Source organism: Leptosomus discolor, chromosome 8 (genome assembly GCF_034619465.1).
Source record: "Leptosomus discolor isolate bLepDis1 chromosome 8, bLepDis1.hap2, whole genome shotgun sequence".
In the NCBI taxonomy this organism is placed as follows: Eukaryota; Metazoa; Chordata; class Aves; order Leptosomiformes; family Leptosomidae; genus Leptosomus; species Leptosomus discolor.
Window position 1 is genome coordinate 32,954,248 of NC_141398.1, and position 22,047 is coordinate 32,976,294.

General features: G+C 41.5%; 1 protein-coding gene across 1 annotated transcript; it reads left to right on the top strand.

Moving 5' to 3' along the window:
• The first annotated feature begins 4,609 nt into the window (after positions 1-4,609).
• Positions 4,610-19,019, top strand: TMEM170B (transmembrane protein 170B). The gene is made up of 3 exons (XM_086469485.1): positions 4,610-4,706; positions 13,848-14,018; positions 18,889-19,019. Exons 1-3 carry the CDS (start codon positions 4,610-4,612, stop codon positions 19,017-19,019), a joined length of 399 nt encoding a protein of 132 aa, XP_086325611.1.
• The last annotated feature ends 3,028 nt before the right edge of the window (positions 19,020-22,047 follow it).

Below are 22,047 nucleotides of genomic sequence, written 5' to 3' on the forward strand. Positions count from 1 at the left end.
TTAGTGTGCGTTTCCCTAAAAAGGTGTGACTTAAGAAATTGGTTCGTTTTGAAGCATTACCTTCCCAAATGGAAAATGATTCAGCCAAGGGCTCTCTAATCAAATTTATCATTATTTCTTCAGCTTCTGAAAGCAATACCAGAAGTTAATAACAGCTTACATAGACATATTCTAATCTTTCATGGGGCAAAGAAACTAAGCTGATCCTACTTTTCCACCTGTAAAATTAATTTCCTTCGACTGAAGTTGGGGTTTGCAGCTGGCTCCTTGCAGTGCTTTGCATTCATGGACCTGTTGGAGCGAGTCCAGAGGAGGGTCACAAAAATGTTCAGGGGGCTGGAGCACCTCTCCTGTCAGGATAGGCTGAGAGAGTTGGGGTTGTCCAGCCTGGAGAAGGCTCTGAGGAGACCTTATTGTGGCCTTCCAGTACTTAAAGGGGGCCTATGAGAAAGATGGAGGCAATCTTTTTAGCAGGGCCTATTGCGATAGGACAAGCAGTACTGGTTTTAAGCTAAAGGAGGGCAGATTTAGACTAGATGTAAGGAAGGAATTTTTTGCAATGAGAGTGGTGAAACACTGGCACAGGCTGCCCAGAGAGGTAGTAGATGCCCCATCCCTGGAAAGGTCAGGTTGGATGGGGCTCTGAGTAACCTGATTTAGCTAAAGATGTCCCTGCTCATGGCAGGGGGGTTGGACTAGATGGCCCTTAAAGTCCCTTCCAACCCAAACTATTCTATGATTCATGCAGCTCAGGGAAGCTTCCAAATTTCCCAGCTACCGTGAGGGAAGCAAGGGTTATGCTGGAAGGAAGGTGAGATGGTCTGGGATAAAGATCAGCCCATGCATGGACTTTTTCATCACTGTGTTCGCGCTCATAAAGGTGACCTGGAGCCTGTAAGGCTTTAACAACCGCCCAGTACCTAGGGCTGGCTGTCAGATAGCCCACCTTGACCTTGCCCCCTGTGCCTGCCTGCCGTGGGGACCAGCCTGAGAGGTCCCCCCCACCCTCCCTCAGGGGGGACCCTGGCTGTCAAATTACGGCCCCTGGTAAGGTGAGTCTCTGCCCCTTTGTCGCTTCTGCGCTGTCAGCAGAGCTTCTCCAAGTGCATCAGTGGTGTCTGATCAGAAAATGTTTGGTTAGCTAAGGTGTTGCACACCCAAGGTTTGGCAGCCATGTTTCTGTGGAAGTTGGCCTGCATTGTTAGTGGATCTCTCTTGGGAAGGAAGCCGGTTTGTCCTCCCAGGATCTAGAGAGGTGTTGTGGTGCTCCCCCTGCGCTGCCGCAGAACAAGCAGCCCTCCCTGGGGGAGGCCCAACAGGTTTCCAAAGTCTCTGTCTCTAGGGAGGGAGCATCTGCCCAACCTTGCTGTGGGGCGCTCCCCAGCAGTGACAACAACAGTCTGCAGCAGATCTCCTTGGAGCTTCTGCAGGGATGAGTTCTCTGCACTGCTATCATAAAACATGAATCACAGAATGGCAGGGGGTGGAAGGGACCTCTGGAGATCATCTAGTCCAACCCCCTGCTAAAGCAGGTTCACCTAGAGCAGGTTGCACAGGATCGCACCCAGGCGGGTTTGAATATCTCCAGGGAAGGAGACTCCACAACCTCTGGGCAGCCTGTTCCAGTGCTCTGACACCCTCAGAGTAAAGAAGTTCCTCCTCATGTTCAAGCAGAACTCCCTGTGCCCCAGTTTGTGCCTGTTGCCCCTTGTCCAGTCACTGGGCACCACTGAGAAGAGCCTGGCCCCATCCCCTTGACACCCGCCCTTTAGATATCTGTAAGTGTTGATAAGGTCCCCTCTCAGTCTTCTCCTCTCCAGGCTAAAGAGCCCCAGGTCTCTCAGCCTTTCCTCATAGGAGAGATGCTCCAGTCCCCCCATCATCTTTGTAGCCCTCTGCTGGACTCTCTCCAGCAGTTCCCTGTCCCTCTTGAACTGGGGGGCCCAGAACTGGACACAGCACTCCAGATGTGGCCTCACCAGGGCAGAGCAGAGGGGGAGGAGAACCTCCCTTGACCTGCTGGCCACACTCTTCTTGATGCACCCCAGGACACCATTGTCCTTCTTGGCCACCAGGGAGCTTTGTGGAAGGTGTTTTAGCAAGCTCTGGACACAGGTGATTCAAAGCCAGTATTCCCAGTGCATCCTTCCTTGTATGGAACACAAAAAAATCATCAATGTGCATGTTGAAAAGTCAGTGGGCACCAATGCAGCATTATGTACGGATATATGCACGTTTCCATGGCCTATCAGGTGGTTTTGCTGACATCTGTCAGTAGGTTGCAATTGGTTTTATAAGCTAAAATATTCACAAACTGTTAGTTTTCCTTTCATCTGGGAGTTCCTCTGATTCCACTGCAGTGTCCCCTGGAGTACCCTGGTTCTTGGGGCATTGGTCTACAATATAACCAGATTCAGGGTTGGGGATATTTTTAAGCACATTGGAAAATGTTTGCTTTCTCCAAGTTCAGCATGCAAAAGTTAAAACGAATAAACCAGAATAACTATTTCTAAACATTTCATTGCACACTTCACATTCCAACGTAAATGACATGCTATTTTCTCACTGAGCTCTACTCAAAGTATGGAATAAAAACAAATCACTACTGTGTAACAAAGGGGACCATTTTCTGAGGCCTGAATTACACAACTGTAAGGTGGTGGGATCACAGGAGGAGGGAAGGAGGACCTTCCCTCAGTCACAGAACAGGGACCTAGCCCAGCAACTGAGTTCTTTCTCCATCGCAGGGATCGAGCTTAATCAGTTTGTGCTTAATCAGTCGAACCAGAGCCCTCTGGAGAGCCACTCGCTGCGAGTTTTTAGTTTCCCGGCTTGAGACCTGTTTGCAGAAATGCCAAGCATCGTCAGCTGCAAACAAAAGGCTTTTGGAGCAGTCTGCTGAACCAAGCATCCCGCAATGATCTATCTGAAAACAAACCAGGTCGTTGGCATCAAGCAGGACATTAGTTGATCTATCTGTTGTGGCTCTTGATCTATAAATTGCAAATTATATTGCAAATTACTTTACCTCTGCAACCCCTTGCATCAAAGGATGCTGACATAAAATTATGTTTATTAAGTGCTATAGCAAGCACTGTTGAAGAAAGGCCAGTGAGGAAACGTGTGCACTAAAGATAGCCTAGGGACACATACTTGAGATTGGGGGTGGGTGGGGGGTGGGAACTGCTGGCTTTTAAATCAGTAAGCAGCAGGCATCCTGTGCTTTGAAAGAGACAGCGTCCAGCTCAAAGACTGCATTTTTTAAAAATTATATAAGGAACTAACTAAAGTATGGTTACAGAATGAAGATTCGCTCAAGCTTTCTTGTGTTTTCTAACTTTTGAAGGCTTCAATCTGCAGCAGCACTGGCTGTAGAGCTGCTCTCTTCAAAGCCATAGGCAGGAACGTTCGGCAGCGCTGCCTGGATGCTGCCTCGGGGTGACAGGTCCCCTGCTGCCCGCCCTGCCGGCACCCCAGCTCAGACAGCTCCGGCCTTCCCAAGCAAGATTCACCTTGCTCGCACAGCCCGCCTGCCCTGCCCTGCCCCGGCCATCAGCACTGTCTCCTCAGCCCGCCCTCTCTTCACCACCCCCCACCCCCCCCCCCCAGCGGCCAGCGGGGGCCGGCCGGGGAGCCTCGGACCCCACCGTGCCGGCCGCGGAGGTGCTAGCGCCCGCGCCCTCCAGGGCTTTGTGGTTTAAGGCCCGGTCACGGCGCCCCGGCAGTGAGGGGGCCCCGGGCAGCCGCGTCACCGCGCAACGGCGGGAACGGCCCGAGCCGCCGCGGGGAGGGGTGAGGGGCGGTGCCACAGGCACGTGGGGTGAGCCCGTCCCTATGGCGAGAGCCAGTCAGGGAGAGGCGCGCAGCTCGTGCGCTACTTAACGGTCACCGCGACCCTGCCCCCTTCTGCACACTCCGGGTTCACGCGGCACCCACGCCCTCCAGCTCCTCGCACCGCGCCTGCGCAAAGCCGCCCGCCCCGCCTCTCCCACTCCCTCTCCTACGGCGGCAGCTGGCGTCTCGCGCCGGGGAGCCGTGGGCGGCACGCGCCGCCCTCGCACGCAGCGCGGCTTCTTCCCCTCTCCCGCGGGCGGGGCCGCCGCCGCATGGAGCTGCCCGCGTGAGGGAGGGAGGGGAGTCTCGCGGCCGCCCCGCCCCGCCCCGCCCCGCCCCAGGTGGTGCCGGTGATCGGGGTGACGATGGCGTTGGCGAGGCGGCGGCGGCGGCCGCCGTTACAGATGGAGAAGGAGGCGGCGATGGGGTCCCCGCGGGCCTTGTCGTCCCTCCCCGCCGCCGGCTCGCACCTCTGGGCCGCCCTGCCCTGCCCCTGAGCCGCGGGGAACCGGCAGTCGCCGGCCCGATCGCTTGGCTCCCACGCCCGGCCGCCATCCCGCCCCCTTCCCCCCGCCCCGTCCTCGATGTCTTCCCCGCGGCGCGGAGGCCCCTTCGCCGCCTCCCTGCCCTCTTACTCCTCGCTGCTGCAGCCGTCCTCTAGCCCCGCGGTCCGGCGGCGAGAGGTGTCGGGCCTCCCAGCCGTCAGGCCGTCGTTGCCGCCCGTCCCCCCCGGTTGAGGAGCGGCGGAGGCGAGGCCGCCGGACCACCCGCCACCATGAAGGTGGAAGCGGGAGACAACTCCATGATCAACCTGTCGGTGCAGCAAGTGCTGAGCTTGTGGGCTCACGGCACCGTCCTTCGCAGCCTCACCGGTAACTGGGCGGGGGCTGGGCGTGGGTATGCGGGGAAGGAGGTTGGGCGGGCTCTGGTAGGGGCGTGGGGGCGGCGGGGCGAGCTGCGGGCCGAGGGAGCTGGGGTGCGGAGAGTTGCGTGGGTACGTGTGTGCGCTGGTGGGTGTAGGTGGGCAAGTCGGTGTGGGAGCCCGGGGAAGCCGCTCCGTGACATAAACAAAGGAGGGCGTGAGGGTAGCACGGGTGTGTGGGGCTGGAGGTGGGCTCCCTGTGTGCTACACGTAGGGAGGGCTGGTGGTCGTGTTCCTGAGCCTCTGTGCGTGCCTGTGCCGTGAGCATGTGTATGCTGTGCATGTATGCTTGGAGGGTTGGGTGTGGGGTTAATGTGGCCAGGGAAACGAGAGGGATCTGTGGGTTACGTGTTGGGTGGACTGGTGTGAGTGGGTGTGCCTGCACGAGTAGAGGAGCTGAGGATGTGAATGTGTTCACTTGCTTTTGTGTGTGTGTGTATATGATAAAAGGCTAATGGTATAGGGCATGCGTATACAAGCTGATTGATGTGTACCTGTGTGTGAGTAAAGAGTTGTAGAAAGAGTGTGTGAGTGTGTAAATACATATGGAAGGCTGTAGTATGTTTGGGAAAGTGGGTTTTGGTGGTGGGTTGTTTTTTTTTTGTTGCTGATGTATGCTCGTTGACATTTGGCAGAGCGCTATAAAAACCAAACAAAAAAACCTGAGAAATGAAGTGAGAAATTAGGGACTTTGTGCCCACCCCCCCGCCCCTCACCCCCAGTATGCCCCTGGACAAGTAGAGCTGTGGGAGTTAATGAGGTGGCAGATGTTTCCTGATAAATAGGCATAATCTTAAGCATCAGGGGTTCTTAGAACTGTTCTGAAAAAATTCTCTGAGCCAGAGTCAGGTCTTCATCCTCTGTTAGGAGAGGGGAGCTTTAGCTAGCTTTGGCAAGAACTGGCTTTTTTCTGCTTAATCTCATGCTGAAAAATCGGTGTGGAATACTGTGAGACCCAAGGCACATAGTGGAGAGGTGCATTTCTGATCTCCTGTTCTGTCTAGGTGTAAACAAAAGCATAATCTTCCAGCTCTGAATAAACAGGAATTTGGTGTCAATAGAAGAGATGTTACTGAGGAAATTCTTTCTACTTGGTATAGGGGTCTATTAGGTGGTGACAGATTAATGGAAAATGTTGAGTAAAGGGAATCTGTTTCAAATAATTATGAAAATATTCTAATATTTATGAAAAAGTATTGTGACATCTCCTCCCCCCCCCCCCCCCCAGTAATGAACGAAAGGTTTGATTTTTTTTTTTAAAGTAGAAGGAGGAAGAAAGATGATGAAAATAGATGAACAGCTGAAGTTGAAGCAGTAGCAAACAGAGGGATCATCTTAGGCTATATTATCTTTGTTCTTTTAACTTCCAAGATACACTTTTTAATGTAACAAAGGTTATACAGATTTTTTTAATTATTATTTGATCTATGAACTTTGTAAGATGTGTGTCTGATGATTAGAATTTCCAGGTATTAGTGTGGTGACACACTAATACAACTCACTTTGAGTAGTTTTTTTTGGATACTTACTATAAAAATACATCTTGTACTCTTAAAGGAAAAAGTTCACAATGGATTTAACTGTTCTTTGTGCCAGACATCCTCTATAAAGTTTTTATTATTAGAGCATTATGCAACATAGGCATTTCTATGAAATTCAGTGCTGAGTGTTAAGTAAGCAAAACTTTGTTTCTCGGTGCTTTTGCAATATGATGAGGGATTGCACAAGGTTTTTTTAATGTGGATTTTTTTAATTTAAAGAATACGAAAAATACTTATTTATCCATCGTAGCATTGTTGGAGAATACGTCCGTGTCAGTTGTAGTTGCGATACAGTGTCTGAATTGTGCTAGTTGGCCTTATAGCCTTAAGCCGAATGTTCTTACAGACTGTCAACAGTTAACAACTTTCACTGGATTTGAAGGCTTCTATATCAGATATACTGTTACTGATTATTTCTTAAGAGTTTTTTTAAGATAATAACTGATACCAACAAATAGCTCTTATTAAACTTGCATAAACCCTTCCTAAAATATTTACCAAAGCAAACTTTGTTCAAAACCAGAAATTCTGTTTTTTCCATGCTAGGAGAAGAGGTGTGTGAATGAGTTTGTCTTGTTTGACTACTTAATTAATTCCCTCTTGCATCTCTGTAAAGTGTAAGGAGAAACTTCTTCAGAGTGCTGGGAAAAGAAATTCATAAATATACAGTATTCCATGAATATTCTTTAAGACTGCTTTGTGTTTACTTTTGGTTTTAAAGCCAAGTCCAGACCACAACTTTTAAGCTGCACTAGTGAAAATTTATCTTCTTTATCTAAACAGTGTTGATTATGTTTGTGCAAAATTGTAAAATGTTATCAGCATCCTTCTTAAATATATTAGTTTTCCAAAACTTTCAACAGGAACCTGATGTGAACTCTAGCCTAAACCAGGAATGCTTCAAACATTAATGATTTAATTTTGGTGTGTTTTTCCCCTTAGTGAGAAGCTGAACCATTCTTTTTATATCATATATCTGATTTGGGTTCAACATAAAAGAGAAATCCTGTCTTTCCTATATGGCCCCAAACACTTGGGAGACCACAGACTAGTTCATTCCTGCCACACACATCACACCCTGTGGTACCTAAAGCTGTGAGCACTGTTCTTTGTAGCTCAACCTAGGCCCACCAACATGAAATACCTTCATACCTTCCTGCGTCCACTTGGGAGGTGGAGGTAAGGCTCTAGTAACCATGGGAGAGATGGCTTTTACCTCACCCTGGTTTACCTCCTCCAGCAAACCCCAAGAACAGCCCCTTTATATGAACTGGTTGTGTTTTAGGGTTGATGGTAGATCAGGGTTTACTAGAACGAGTCAGATAAGAGCTGTGTTTGAATGGGGGGGGTGTGGGGGGGGTGGAAATAATGCCGATTTGAGTACCCTTTAAAATAAATTTTTTGTTCAAAGGCTGCTTCCACAGTAAAGAACTTAGTAGTATTTCTACTCTTCCTGTAACCAATGTAGATGTTTTGTTTACATCTAGTTATTGCATGTTCCGAAGATTTAAGCTTCTGGTCCTAGTTATTGCATGTTTCAAAGGTCTAAGCTTCTGGTCTGAGCGGGTTTTATGTTAGTTGCTGAGGAGGTGTAGGGAGAATGTTGTTTCCTCTGTGCCACTGCATGCAGAGGAGTTGGGATGTGGGGGGGACATGTTTGGCAGGAAGCTCATCTTGTACTGTATGACTTCTAAAGTCAGAGACATCTTCCTCCTCCTCCCTGCACCCCAGTGTCCTAAGGTGATGAGCTCAAGATTTACTGACTATTTTTGTACACTTTGAAATAAAAGTTTATAATTTTAAAGTGCTGGACAGTAGTAACTCCTGAATTTGTAGAAAGTGAACATTTATAAGAGATTATGGGTGTGGATAGGAGATGTCCCTTGTCTGTTACACTTTTTGTCCAAAGCTCCATCCTGTACTTATTTGTCCCCGATTGTCTGGATTATGTCTTTGTCCCCTGTCCTGTAACTTGAGAGCACTAGTCTGATTTAAATGCTCTTCAGCAAGTGCTTCTCTTCTACTTAATGCAGCAAAAATTTTAGCATCTCCAAACAACAGTCTGACTGTATAGTCTTAACTTTGACAGTACCAGTTAATGCAATAATTAAGGAAAGGACCCGGTGATGAAGAAAATACTGTAACATGTAAAGAGTTGAGTTACATTTGCAGGTATAATGTACTGTCACTTCTTCATGTGAATGCTTTGAGTTTATAAATCTACAGGAATGTAACGTTATACAATTTCTTAATTCAAATTTCAACATATGCCACCTTGTTGACTTAAATTTGTATCTTTGTATTCACAGCACAGATACTGCTTGACTTAACTCTGCAGCAAATAGTGGTAGGCTGGCTACATAGATTAGAATCTCGAGAAAGTTACTTTCTTCTGGAGTAATCAGTCTTGATTTATGAAATATTATAAGCAATAACTATCTGGCAAAACAAGCTGAGGACTAGAGGAAAACAAAAATGCTGCAGATGGACTGAAGCTGAGTGGCAGTAGGACAGCATGTTCAAATACATAGATTATATTTGAAAACATTAGCATTTATATACTTTGTGTGTTGACTTTGCACTTCTTATTTGCCCAAGATGAGGCTGCTGGAGTGCAACTTCAAGTTTTGATGAGATAGAAATGATATGAATGTTATTCTAAACAGTAGCATGCTTTAGAAACTCTTCTTCTAATCTTTAAGGTTGTGTATGCCTACACTAATATATGTATAATGTGCATATATAGTACACAAGCACAACGTATGCATGATATGCACCTGATATGTATAAATACCTGAATTAACAAAATAGTACTCTAAAACTGGAGTGATAGGGCAGGGATTGCAAATTATTTGAGCCTTGCAGCTTTTGTGATAGGAAAAAAGTCCCCACCCAAGTCAAACCAATGGAAAGGAACATAAACTGAAAACAAGCTTTATGGTAGTGGTTAAGTGCTAAGAATTTTAAATAAACCTAAAAAAAAGGATCTCAGTTGTCCTTATTAGAAAAGCTGTGGCACCTATGCAACAGGTTGGATCTCACTGTGCATGTAAGCTAGTAGTACCAGATCTTTCACTGTTCCCTGTATTTCTTTGGGAACTGTGGGGTTTTGATACAAAGAAGTTGTGTTTCGGCTGCTTAAAGTGATTTGGATACATTGAAAGTAAGCTCTCACTTTATTAGGGTCAAGCAAAGGAAGTTGGGAGTATGTTTTGAAGTTTTCTGTTCATGTCTCTTTAGGGTAGCTCTGGGAGGGTATGACCTGAAGCTATCTTAGTATTTGGAGCTCTCTGCCAGATAAAGGTAAATCATTATTACCATACCAGGAAAGTACTCCATGTGTGGAGCTCATACCATCAAAAGTGCAATCTTATTAGTAGTATAGCTACACAAAGACTGAAATTTTTTGACAGAGTGCTTTTTAAATCAAAGTAGCGACGATGATCATGTAGGTAAGTGTATACCTCTTAAAGTATCAATCGGTATATAGGACATAAATAGTTGTACCAGCATGTTCTTAAGACTCTTGAGTCTCACTTCCTCCTCCTTATAGGTATTGCAAATCTTTCAACTACTCGGTTATTTTTGGACAGGCAAAGTCTTGACCATTTGTGTTCAGAAGTCCACATTCTCTTTCTCTAATTTCATGTGGCATCTCTCAGTGTTATCCCCACCCTGTTCTTTGCTTCCTTCAGTGTTACTCTAGCACACTTTTTTTTCTGAGAGTCATCTCTCGTCATGATTCCGGAGTTAGATAATACTGAAGTTTACAGAACCATGAACTCTTCCACTCAGAAATACCTGTGCATAAAGTTCTCTGCCCTCAACCTGTCAGAATGACTGTGGTGTCCTCTAGGTTTATGAAGCTTGAAGCCTCCTCTGGTTTGCTTAAAGCATTGGCTGTCCTCCTTACCTTGTTCATGCACTTTAACAGCTTATTCAGTTGTCTTCATCAATGGCCCAATAAATGAGCAGAAGCAAATAAGCGAGTGTTTTGAACTTACCAGGCATGAAAAAAATAAATACAGGAGGAATAGAAAGGATAACTCTTCCTGCCTTTCCTAGGGAAGGTGCTCAAAAGCAATTTGTCCTGTTTCAGCTTCTAAGGCTGAGGTGATGTTTTAATGAAGTGAGGTGGTGGTTTAACCAAGTGGATGATACCTATTCAGGAGGAGAAAGAAAATTCTTGGATTCTGAAGAATTGCTAATAAATATGTAGTCTCTCATTAAATGTGTCTGTAGGTGAAGAACAGGAAACACTTATGTGACATAGTCAATAGTCAATTGATGTGATTCTCTGAGCCTTATTTGGAATGTAAATCAGACCTAAGATTGTTGCTCACTATGCATCTACTACACAGGAGTAATTAGTTCTCCATCATCTTTCCTTTTCTTCTAAAAATGCATTCATCCTGAGAATTCTTTCTAAGACTGGAAATCAATTGTCTTTTCTATCTGGTGAGAGTTGACAATGACCACAAATAGTGATTTCCTGAAAGGTGATGCAGTGCCTAGTAAACCCTGTGGAAACTGCAGGGAATAATGGCGTCGAACGGTCAGATTCCAACAGACTTTCTTGGTCCAGTTTCAAGCTTTTCAGCTGCAATGGCATTTAGGAGAGAATGACTGGAAGTGCAGCTTTAGGTATCCTGAGGCTGTATCTCAGATACATATGCAGAGAGACAATATCAGCAGCTTTGCTTCTGCTCTCCGGAGCACATCTACATATTGGCTGTTCACTTCAGAACAACAGGCTGCTCAACAGGCTACCATAGTCGCCAGAGCCCTGAAATAACAGAATCTTCTGTTCTTGGGCTTCATGTTAAATGGGGACAAGTCTGACTCATTCTGGTGCAGTTTTATGAAATCAGTTGATACCTGACTGAATTCAGTATCCCCATCAGCACACCTTCCAGAAGTTTCTTTTTAGATTGTGGAAGAACTGATGGGATAATACTAATCAATACGCCATTGATGTAGTTATGGAGTGTTTGGTAATCTTGGAAGCCTGCAGTTTTGAAGTATTATTCTCAGAGTCTGTCACTGGGGTATCAGGTTGTCTTTACTCTAGTAAGATTGCAAAAGGCCCTCACTTTTTCTTGGCAGTTGATGTTTCATCTCTTGCATCCATCTTAGTCAAGAGAAATGAAAGTTGGAGTCAAGAACATTGTCAGCACTCTGTCCTGATGATCCAGGCCCCTCTTTTACTGACTATTTTGCATATCAGTATAATCTGAGTGGTATGAAAATTGTGTGACAGACTTAATTGCAGGAAAGGGTGCTGAGTCCAGAAAATAAGTACCATCTTCACTACAGCATTTACTGGCAAACAAGGCAAAACATAGTCTTCTGTGTAAGAATAAGTTGTCTTTTGGAATGATGCATACAGCATCACATTCACCTGCCAGCAGTTTAGCTTTGTGCTTCTCTGAATAATCTGGGAGATGGGCTCAACCACATTACTGGAGAACTAAAATGGAAGATCTAAGATATGCACATAATATCTTCTGGGATTGAAGGTCTTCAGAGATGAACATCTGTGGGTAGGGAAATGCTTGTTCTTGCCTAGTAGATACATTCTTAATTCCCAGATTAGTGTTTTTTTCCCTAATTTATGTTCTTCATAGTTATTCATATGATAAAGTGGAATGTAGACCTTGTGTGTTTTTCACTGCCCATGTCACCAAAAGCAGTTTAGGCTTGATGAGCTGTTCACAGTCAGTTGCTGAACTATAGTCTGCTCAGTCCATACTTCTAAAATTTATTAAGTATCTGCTAATCTCCTTGCTTATTTGTTTCCCCTAGAAAAAAAAACAATGGCAACAAATGTCATATGCTGTGCTAGTACCAGGCAAGAACTGTCAGGACTGCAGGAGAGGTTCCCCTCCCAAACTAGCCATGACCATGGCACATTAAATCAGCAAACAGTCAGTCTTTCTTAATGTTAGTGAGGGGGTTTGTCATGGATTTGCTGCTGTTGTGTCACAGTGGCTTCTGAGAATGAGACATTTAGTGGAAATATGCTGTGGTCTTCATCCTTTTGCAAAGATTTTTGAGACCCAGCTTGGGGCCAGGGGTGAAGGGATGGAGGATCTGAGGAGAGCTGCTTGGAGCCACCCTCAATATATGTGTGCATATATCCAGGCACTCAGAAAGAAAAGTTACACTGTGAACTACAGCTGAAGTACTATTTGAATGTAGATTTACCACCCACCTTCCTTGCTGCTCTCCTAAGAGATCCGTTTGGCTACCATAATTTAGAGGAGTTGTAAGTCCCATTACATAGTTTTGCCTTTTATGCCTGTATGAAAGAGGAAGTACTGCTAAATGAAGAAACTTAAACTCTGTATTTGTGCTATGGATATACCTATGGTAACTTTCACAGTGAGTTTTGTTTGAGCTGCTAAGTATTTTTTAAGTTGGCTAATTGAGTCATATTTCTGCTCAAACAACTGATGTGTGTCAAGCTGCAATAATACAGGCTTACCTCATAAACACTACGTATCCTGCTGTTGTAAGGAAGCTGTATCATTTTTTCTGAGGGAGAACTGCAGCAAAACGTCTGAATTAATGATCATTTCATGGTATTATGTCAACTGGGAAAATGTGCCCCAATTTGTTGAATTCTGTGATGATATGTATCTACTGTAGTTGAAAAAAAAAATTTTTTCTTTCACCTTTTGTTGCATTTCCCCACCCTTTTGAGTTACAGTAAATGTTTTTGGAAAATTACCACCAAGTGAGAAAGGTTCCTTAATATTTGTGTAGCTTCATTGATGGCATCTTTTTTTTTTTTTTAAGGTAATGATCATGTCTGCCATTCTTCAGAGAAATGTTTGTACTCCACACATTCTCATGATCTCTTATCCTTGCTTAGTAATGTAAATAATAGTGACTACCTGTCTCTATGAACGTCTGTGTGAAGCAATTAGAAGCAAGGAGTTAGATGTGTTAAAATTGTAGTGGTTTTGTTTGTGCCTTTGAAGCTAATTCAATGTAATGCTCTATTAGAGCTTGTGGGTAGATAAACTGAAGTCTTTAATCTCAGTTTTCAAATTTGGTGTTTCCTGATGCTGTCTCTTCTTCAAGGGGAAAATAATAACAGCAGCAGCAACAACAACAAACCCAAAACAAAACACCCCCAAAACTCCAAACCTAAAGTAATTCCTGACTTTTTCATGATTCAGTCTTTGTTTCAGAGAATATTTCATTCTGCAGGACTGGTTACAATACCTAGTAAGAAATTGCAAATTAATCTGGTTTAAATAAACCATTAAAAGAATGATGAACTTCTTGTAATAATACATCTGAATTAAGAATTGTGCCAGAAACCTTTTTATATTTTTTATTGCAATAGTTATTCCTTTATGATAGACTGCTGAAAGGGGGAAAGCTTCTTGATTGTATGCTGCTGCTGTCACATTGATCCCTTTTAAGATGGAAATCAGTATTGCTTTCCTCTTACTGTTGGTTGTATGCAATGTTTTAAAGTTTCTTACAAAGTTCTTGTCTCAGAAATATTAACCCTTTATTTGACTGCTTTCTTTCAGAGATGTGGTACTGGGTTTTCCTCTGGGCTCTCTTCTCTTCTCTCTTTGTCCATGGTGCTGTGGGAGTGTTAATGTTTGTGATGCTGCAGAGGCATAGGCAGGGGAGGCTGATCTCTGTCATTGTGGTCAGCATTGGATTTCTGGGTTCTATAACTGGAGCAATGATAACCAGTAAGTCTGCCTTTTTTTCTTTATTTTACATCTAACTTCTAAAAATTAAAAACCCCAAAACTTTTTCTTAGTGATTTGTTAAGCGTTTATTACGGATTTTACCTTAGTTATATAACTTCAAATGATAATGACAGCCAATTTGCAATGTTGTGCAAAGATAAAACTATAGAAGGAGTGCAGAAATCATCCTGCTCTTTCCTTTTGGAAGCATTTGGTACCAAGCTATCAAAAGGTGTGCATTCAGGATCAGGAAGAGCAGCCCTGTCCTACCATACTTGTTGCAGATTATTTTTTTTTTTGTCGAAGGCTTCTGATCAAGCTCACCTCTTGATACCGTTAAAGCCATGAGTTTCTTTTGGTTCAGAAGTCCTGACTCCATTGGTTGCAAGGCTGAATTCCTGCTCGTATCCTTGGGCCTGCTGCAGGTTTATAAGTTGCACCTGGATAGGATGTTGCTTTTTTAAAAAGAAATAAAGGTGCAATGTAGGTAGTGATTTACAGCTAAGAAAATTCATTTGTTTGGAGAAGTTACACTTGGCTCATGGATTTGAAAGAGCTTTCCAGTCTTGGCTTGGCTGTAATGTTACTTTCTACTTTATTTGGGGTATGGAGGAAAGAGGGAGGAAGGGCATTGGACTGCTTTTTTTCACACACACCTTCCCCACCCCCACCCCCCACCCCCCACCCCGCCCCAAAAAAAAAAAAAAATTAAAGCTGTGCTGCTGTTTTAGGCAAAATGCTCTCTGGCAAGGGCACCTGTTACAGTTTCTTATGGTGTTTGTCTAATGCCTTACACTTAAGATACTTTTTAGACTATTTCTTGACATTGTATCTCACAGATAAGATGCTAACCATTTTTCTGTTAAGGCAACATACTGAAAGGTTCACGGAGCTGTGGTTAAAATCTGTACTTATCAAAACACCACAGAAAGCAGGAGTATTGTATGTAATAAAGTGCAGAAGTTACATCTGACCAAATATGGCATACAAGTCATGTCTCCAAGAACTTTTTGGGGAAATACTGCTTAGCTGTTTTCATCTGGAGTTATTGGTATCGGAAACTATTTTTCCATCTTTCCTAAGAAATTCCGTTACCTGTGTCAATATATGCCATAAGATCAGTAGGACACTTGATTCGGTCTTTGGCTTTATCACATCCAGCTACATTTATCTAACGTATAAATAGACTACAGTACCTTTCCCAAGAAGATAGGAGCATGGCGAGTTTCTGTTGGGGAAGGGGCAAGAATTGTTTTTACAGGAAAGAAGCTTGTGCTTCATTGTCTGAAACAATGCTGGGAGGAGTTCAGCATTAAAATCAATGGATCGAATGGGGCCTATGTTAACCTGAGCAGTAGTTTCTGCCCAAAGATCTTCAGTATTGTTGACAAGATGGTCTAACTTGAAAGGCCCTTGGGGGTAAGGAACTGTAAATCTAGCAACCATCATATAGCTTGCCTGTAGGCAAGCCTTTCTGCCTTTCATTCCCACCTTTCTGTGTAGTGCTCAGACTATCAGAATAGCGGTATCGCTTCAGCTTTGGACACGTTCATGATGAAATAATCTGTCAGAAATCTTATTGCTACTGAAAGTTATTTTTGCCTGTTGGTTTTTCAATGTTAAATAAAAATGCTAATTTTTGTGAAAAGTTTTGTTAAGACTTTGCTCAAAACATTGTTTTAATTGATATACATTTTTCAGCCTAGAATTTCGATCATTTAAACTTTTTCTTTGCTAAGGTGAGTTGGAACTACTAGAGTGCCTTACATTACTTGTTATGCTGATTTTCGTTCTATGATAAAGTGACAGTGGCCCTGTTACAAGTCAATCATGCATGAGCAGTTCTAAAGAGCTGAAGATAGGAAATGCAATGCTGGAATATCCAAGTAGAGGCTTTTACAGTATTCTGTGGTGGGCAAGGTTCAGGTTCAGTGTTTCTTAAATGAAAGTACTTTGTGTCTTTTATCTATGCATAAAGAGATGAGCAACACCGTTGTATTTTTGGCATCTAATTTTGCAAGTCAAAACAATTAACAAGAAGCAATACTGTTTGTGTGTAAATTCACCTGAGAATTTCTCCAAGCTTAGACTGTAGACTTGCTATGCTGTTCCCAGAGGTTTTGCACAGAGCATTGCAACTTGGTTAGCCAAATAGTTTTTGTTTCTGGATGGCACTGGGTTGTTTCATACTGCAAGAAATTCTGTGGGGAGCTTCTGAAGACAAGTCATAGTGATAAAATATTAGAGGTGATTTTTAGTAGCTATTGTGCTGCTGCAGACTGGGATGCAAGTTGGAGTATTTAGTTGTTTGGATGTGCCTTGTCCAGTGCTTAAGAAATTGAAACAGCCAACTGACTTCAATTTCCATTTTGTATTTCCAGACCTCTGGATCATTTCTGTCGGTGAATGAATGCAGTATAGATTATTAAATAATGCAAGTTTAGTTTTGCTCAGGTAGATCTTTCAAACTTTTTGGCCTTCTGGGATCTTTTTACTAGCATAGAGAAAACCAGGAAACCTATTAGTTTTCAAAAGGCTTCGAAAAATCACAGACCTTAATGGTTATAAAAAAAGGATCAAAAATTCACTAAATAGCAGTGGATACTGTCCAAAATGAAAAATCAAACCAACCAAGAACAAATAAATGTCAGGCAGTTTGAGGGAGGATTTTAGCTGTATTTCATCCAGAAGGGTCTGTTCTTCCTCTTCTCCCTGGGCACGTTCCTTTTTGATGACACGTTCTCATTTCCCTCATTGGCAGCCTATTGTCATACACTTTGGCTCTAAACCAACTGTGCTGAGTTACACATTACAGGTGGTATTGCACACTGTTGGTTGAGTATAAATACATAATTATCAAAATACCAAATTTTTATGTTTTATTACTGATATTTTCCAGAATATCTCAGTGTTTTCTCAAGAAGCTAAAAATCTGTTGTTTGTTAACTAATAGCATTGAATACTGGTATCCTAGTTTGGCCAACTTGAATTCACTTTGAGACTTCAATCACCAAAATAATTTTTAATGTCAGTACTGGGCTCAGTCTAAAGGATCTCTTTCTGGATTTGACAGCAGATAGTCAAGGAACAAATGGAAAAGTGTATGCAATGTAGCTGAGTGAAATACCAAAATACACTGGCCTTCTGGTGAGATATTTCTGACAAAATATACTTTACAGAATATGGGGTTTTTTAAAAAAAATTAATAAACAAAACAACAACCAAAAAACCGAACAAAACCAAACGAAACAAACAAAACCACAAAACCCAAACTTACTCACCTAACAATCTGATTACTAGTGTTCGTAAATACTGTTACAGCCACAATTATTAGGGAGTTCTACGCTTCCTAAATTTTTTGTTAAAAAATGAGATGTTACTTTTTTTAAGATGTCAGATGATTTAGATCCAGATAGTACTTTCAGAAGATTAGTTGGGACTTAATGTATTTTTATGTCACTAATGGGTTTATGATCACTGCAGCAAACTATTGCTGTTTAGTGACTGTGCAAAACCAAGAAAATTCTGAATTTTTTAAATTCTTGTCTATTATTTTAAAAAAATTGTGGTGGCTTTTCAGTTTTGCACCTAAAAAAACCTCTGTGATGTCTGAAAGCATTTAATTATGATTAGATAGCAACTGAGACCATTCATACTGAAGGTCCGTAATTAGATTTTGGGTTTTAATCTTCAGGAAAAATTGATTTGTTCCGAAATAAAGGATGATAAACTTAATGTTTGTTCTTTAGGCAGGGAAAGCAAGCACTGTATAGAAAATGCTAGTTCAGAAAGTGTTAAATGAAAGCATCATTCTAGGTGAACTTTTGAGGTTTGTATTGAGTGAATTTTTTACCTATGAACACAGCTGTATACAAGCCTGGTTTTCTTTTTTTTGAATCAGTGTTTTAGTATCCTTAAAAGGCTCAGAAGTTGTTTGAGCAGAAAATGTTATTCACCATTAGTATGTTGGCGTTTGGGTTTTTTTTTGACTGATTGATAAAAAGACTTATCTTTTTCTCAGGCATTTGCTCCAAGACATCACAGTTATACATTTGCTCTGTGACTTTTGTTCTTCAAACACATGTGATAAATTCGGTATATGAAAAGACAGTAGAAGGGACTTAGTAGCACCTGGCTTTGTTTACAGTGCAGTATTTTGTTTCTGGTTTATTCAGGCCATTTGATGTTATATTTTAAATGGGAATTTGCATGCAAGGATACAAGAAAAATAGTCTCTTGGTTTTTGATGTGCTACAGCTCAAAATTAGAAATTGCCTCTCATACACATTCATGGGTAACAACACAATACTTTGCTCTTTTTCATGTTTTGCTTGATTTGCTAAACAATTGTTAACAGTTTAGTAGTCTAATTTAAAATTAAAATGACACAATATGGCCAGGTTATTCAACGAAAGTATTAAATGGATCTGATAGATGTGTAAGTTTACAGTTATTTTGTAGACACCAGCAGTTCTATTGTTGTCTTCTCTCTGCCTATACAAGCACTGTTAAACCACACTTGGACTCAGTCAATTTTTAGAGGATTTTTTGCTACCTTTTCAAATTAGCAGAAGGCAAAAATGTAAAAAAAGATTTGAAGGCATCTAGAGGGAAACAGCAAGGTTCGATTGTCCTAAATCAAACTATTGTTGGAAAAGTTGATCTGGTTCAGTTGGGAAAATCGTTCGTGAAGGGCTTATATAACTAGAAAAATACAAGCAGGGCTAATAATTTGATAATGCCATGAAGTAGTGCAGTGTTGGGTAACGTTCCATAAATAGCTGATGCACAGACACAGTAAATGATTTGTCATGTATTTCAGCCTTGGCTTTTTCTGTGATTTGATCATTGTTTTTCTTGTGATTCTTAGGTGCTGCAGTAGCTGGAATTTACAGAGTAGCAGGAAAGAATATGGCTCCCTTAGAAGCTCTTGTCTTTGGTGTTGGACAGACAGTACTGACGTTAATTATCTCATTTTCAAGAATTCTTGCAACACTTTGAGACTTACGTAGAAGGGAAAAAAAATCAACTAGTTTAAAGAAACCTTTAATCTGAAGAGAAGCTTCCTGAAAGAGGATTCATCAGCTTATGGACTTGAATTCTAGTGCAAGAGAAAGGAAGCGATGTGGAACGTGCACTACAAATCTAAGAGGTTCAGTCAAGCGACCAGACTGTCCTCTAGTGTCCAAACTATTGTACTTCTGCACTGCGCCTTACGTGCCTCAGTCATAGGCAGGGTGCAATTCCATGTGTGAGGAGTTGAGAACAAAGCACCTTGAATAGCTGCCAGCCAGATTAATGCTTGGTGATGGGATCATTGTTCTGAACAGTGTTGTCATAAAGGGATGCTCCTGGAAATTGCTGTATGTGCCAAACTTAGAGTTTCATTCTTAACTGTTGGCTAGGTAAGCTTTGAAATTGTAATTACGGAAGAATGTTGTTGAATTCAGGTAAAATAGCAAGCTAACAGACTTTTGTATTAGCAGAATCTCTTCGAATGCATTCAAAACACCTGTCAGGTCTGTTCCAAAGTGTAGATGACTTTTGATGGGGTTTAAAACCAAAGTTTTAGCAACCCTGATGTAATGAGCGCTATGTGTAGAACGGCTTGTGGAAGTTTTCTGTAGCTCAGCTTATCATTTCCTCATGGTTCTAGCTTGTCAGAAATCAGTAGTTTAAAGAGACTGTATAAGGGTTACTAAGTACAATCTGTTGTGTATGCACAAACAAACCTTAAATTGATTCTTTCCTTGAAATTGTTTTGTCTTAAACACACAGATGGTTACCAACCCTTCTGAATACCTTGGAAAGAAGGCTACTTGTTGCGAATAAGCTCCCTATATTTATTTAAGCACTAATAGGACTCTTAACCCTACATGGATTCTTTAAAGAACACACAAATATAACAGACTTTAAGAGAATAGACCTATAAGGAAAGTGGAAAGGGGTAAAAATGATACACTGGTTTTCTACTGAACACAAATGTTGAGTTTAATAACTATACTCCAAAAGTTTGGAAGTGGGGCAGCACTAATGTATTTACTACCTTGTTTCTAAACACTTTCTCTTTGGGAAGATTAAGATACCTGGAACTTTCAAATACTTAGCTTTCAGTAGAGTTTGTGCTTTTCTAGTTTAAAAGGGACAGTAGTGTTGTGCGTGTGAAATGTCTTAAATGTGAATGTTTTGGAGTGAATATAAATTTTAAGTCTAACTACTAATTATTTATGAAATGCAAAATTTAAAGGGCACAAAGTTCTGTGTGAGGAATAAGGAATCTTTTACATCTTTCCTCAACTGAATGCTTTCCAGCGGTCAGCTTTTAATGCTGACAGGAAAGGCAAATTGCTCAAAGGTTTTGCTGTTAAGATGTCAAAAAGACTTTCATGACTGTTGAAACCACTGGCACCTACTGCACAGCTAAAAGAATATGGTTAAAATATAACTTACAATCCAGTCATGTTGCTTAGTGCTTCAAAATATAATGAATTAACCTGTCTGCCTTTATTTTACTCCCATAAACTCTTTGTTATTTTTTTTTTCTTAGTGCTAGGGTTGCTAGTATTATTTGTTTTCTTTAAAAGTATTTAAGTCATGTTTGGAATATGTACAAAGTTATGGGCTTTGCAGGGAACAAGGTAAAATATAGGTTTATAAACCTTCTCAGTGTTATATTTTTGGCTTTGAATTGCTTTAAAATGTGGCTGAATACATATGTTCTCATTACTTTGAATGTCTTCAAAAACTTGTTTCTCATGGTTTGGGATTTTTATTTTATGGCTTTTACTTTCTGCTGATATCTTTTGCCATAACAGTCATTGCACTTTAGTAGTCAATGAAATTTTTACATCTGTAAAAGGCAATTTAAACTTCTCCCTGTTGTCTTAAATTATGAGAACTGGTTTCAGGTATTTAAGTCAAATTGAATAATAAAATAATTGATCACTATTTCAGCTAATGTGCCTTGTTACGTATATGTTTAGGGGAGAGGATTTTAAAAATCAAATTACCACATCTTCATTCTCGTTCTATTTTTGCTGTTCTAATTAATTTTGTTATTTTATATAATGTCTTACTCAACAGACATTAAAACATTTGTTTGACAACCTGGAAATGCTTGTCTGGATCAAACCCAACCGTTTTGTAAAGCACTATATTCAGTGATTTAATTTGTCTCATGACTTTACCTCACACTGAAACTTCTTCCCAGTTTCCAAATTTCATTGAGCATCTTCATTCTTATTGTACAAGGCTATTATGCTACCACTGATCATTGGCTTCCTGTCTTTCACAAAGTTAAACTAAAACAGACTACTACGAACTTATGAAATGCATGTACAAAACTATTATTGATTAACTTGATTCTTCATTTTAATGGCAGTGCCAATGAAATTGTTGCCGTTGTAACTTTCCTCCTTTGACAAGGGGGCATCTTTGCAGATGTTAGGTTACCTTCCTCCAAATAATTGTTATTGCATACATCATTTTTAAAATATTGTTAGTGCTTAGTTGTCTCTGGTTTATATGGCATTATTGCCTGGCAACAATGAATAGGCAGAAAATATAATGCCGAAGTGACTTTAACAGAGACAAAGTTATGTATTTGATAGAAAATTGGTTTTGACTATTTCTTGTGAGGAATATATGAGGACAAATATTTTGCCTATGAAGTATTCTTTGATCATCACATGAACTTACAGTGAAAGGAAGCATGAGTAAGTGACCTTATGCCTATCAAACTTTGAAGTTTTATTCCACATCCTTAGAAACAGCTTGGTTAAGCATACAGCACTGTGGTCAGTGCGGTATATACGTATATATGTGTGTGTATATGAATGATGATCTTGAGGTGTGTTCTATACCTTACACATACTAACAATTGAAATAACTTTTCCAAGAAAAAGAAAATTACTTCAGATAACCTTTTCTTTTTTTTTTTTTTCTTCTTATCATTAGGCTACAAAGATATCTTGTGTGTGAATGGCACTGATGGTACTCTGGTTTCCCTTGGACAATACAGTGTTGTGCA